The sequence below is a fragment of the Apis dorsata genome, unplaced genomic scaffold, assembly GCF_000469605.1.
Source record: "Apis dorsata unplaced genomic scaffold, Apis dorsata 1.3 scaffold_1163, whole genome shotgun sequence".
NCBI lineage: Eukaryota > Metazoa > Arthropoda > Insecta > Hymenoptera > Apidae > Apis > Apis dorsata.
In genome coordinates, this window is record NW_006264260.1 from 43334 (window position 1) to 44822 (window position 1489).

Genomic DNA, 1489 nt, shown 5'->3' on the forward strand with positions numbered 1-1489 from the left:
AATAATAAATGATTCATATGTCATTTCATTTAAAAAGAATGATAAAAAATAATTAATTTTGATAAAAGAATAATAATGTTAATTTTAGACAATCTTTATTTTTTAAAAAGAATTAAGTTTTATAAATGAATTGATATAAAATTATATTGATATAAAAATATATCATTTAAAATCAAAATTTAAAATATTTTTATAATTTTTATGATAAAAAAGAAAGATATATAATAAAAAATTATTTAATATAAAAAGATTATTTAAATAATAATCTTAAATATCTTAAATAATAATATTTTTCTTAAATAAAAATTTAGTGATGTAAAATATTAAGATTTATTAAACAATTTTTCTTCATAAGATTATATTTCTTAAAATTTCCATATTAATAATATTTTTTTAAATGAATTATTCTATTTTCACTAAAATAATTCTAAATAGAATAAAAAGATATATTCAGATATATTCATCTAAATTTTATAAACAGTAAATAATTTTAAACAATAAAAATAAATTTATGAAAATATCAGACTGTTTAAATTATGTACAACATTTCTATGAATATTTTTTCAATTATCATTTTTTATTAATGAAGATAAATAAAATAATTAAGTTAATTTATTATATATAATAATATTTTACTTTCAATCTTTTAAATATTTTGCTATAATATATACTTTATATATTTCTATAATGTATAATTTTATTATTATTTATACAAATAAAATTGTCCTATATTTTTTTTAAGGGATACAGCAGGACAAGAAAGGTTTCGTACTATAACTACAGCATATTATCGTGGTGCAATGGGTATAATGTTAGTTTATGATGTAACCAATGAAAAAAGTTTTGAGAACATAAAGAATTGGATTAGAAATATTGAAGAAAATGCCTCAGCAGATGTTGAAAAAATGTTATTGGGCAATAAGTGTGAACTTACGGAAAAACGACAAGTTTCAAAAGAACGAGGAGAGCAACTTGCTGTTGAATATGGAATCAAATTTATGGAAACATCTGCTAAATCCAGTATTAATGTTGAAGAGGCATTTTATACTCTTGCACGAGATATTAAAGCTAAAATGGAAAAAAAACTGGTAAATATCTTTTTTCAATGCTATTTCTGTAACTAGTGTTTTTTCAATAACTAGAATGGAATAATGGAAAAAAAAATTCATAAATCTATAATATTATAAAAGGATATATATAAAATAATAATAAAAAAATTTAATAAAAAGCAGATTAATTGAAATGCTTATAAAAAATATCATTTATTAAAATATAAATTTTTTTTATTAATTTGACATATATTATAAATCATAATAGATAATCATATATACAGTATATTTTATCTATTCTCTTATTAGTATTAAAATTATGTGATTTAAATATAAAAATTTGTTTTATTTATATAATTTATATTTATTATATTTATATTTATATTATTATATTTTATTTAAATTTTTAATCTTTCAACAAATTAATAATATTTCACTCT

The 1489-nt window shown here is 16.3% G+C and overlaps 1 protein-coding gene across 1 annotated transcript in view; it reads left to right on the forward strand.

Annotated features, from left to right (window-relative positions):
• The window catches only part of LOC102681924 (ras-related protein Rab-8A), a 4841-nt gene extending 3702 nt beyond the window's left edge, over window positions 1-1139 (forward strand). The window contains exon 3 of the mRNA XM_006624851.2: window positions 743-1139. Within this exon, the coding sequence (XP_006624914.1) occupies window positions 743-1124 (382 nt within the window). The 3' untranslated portion in view covers window positions 1125-1139. The remainder of the gene's footprint in view (window positions 1-742) is intronic.
• Window positions 1140-1489: the final 350 nt, after the last annotated feature.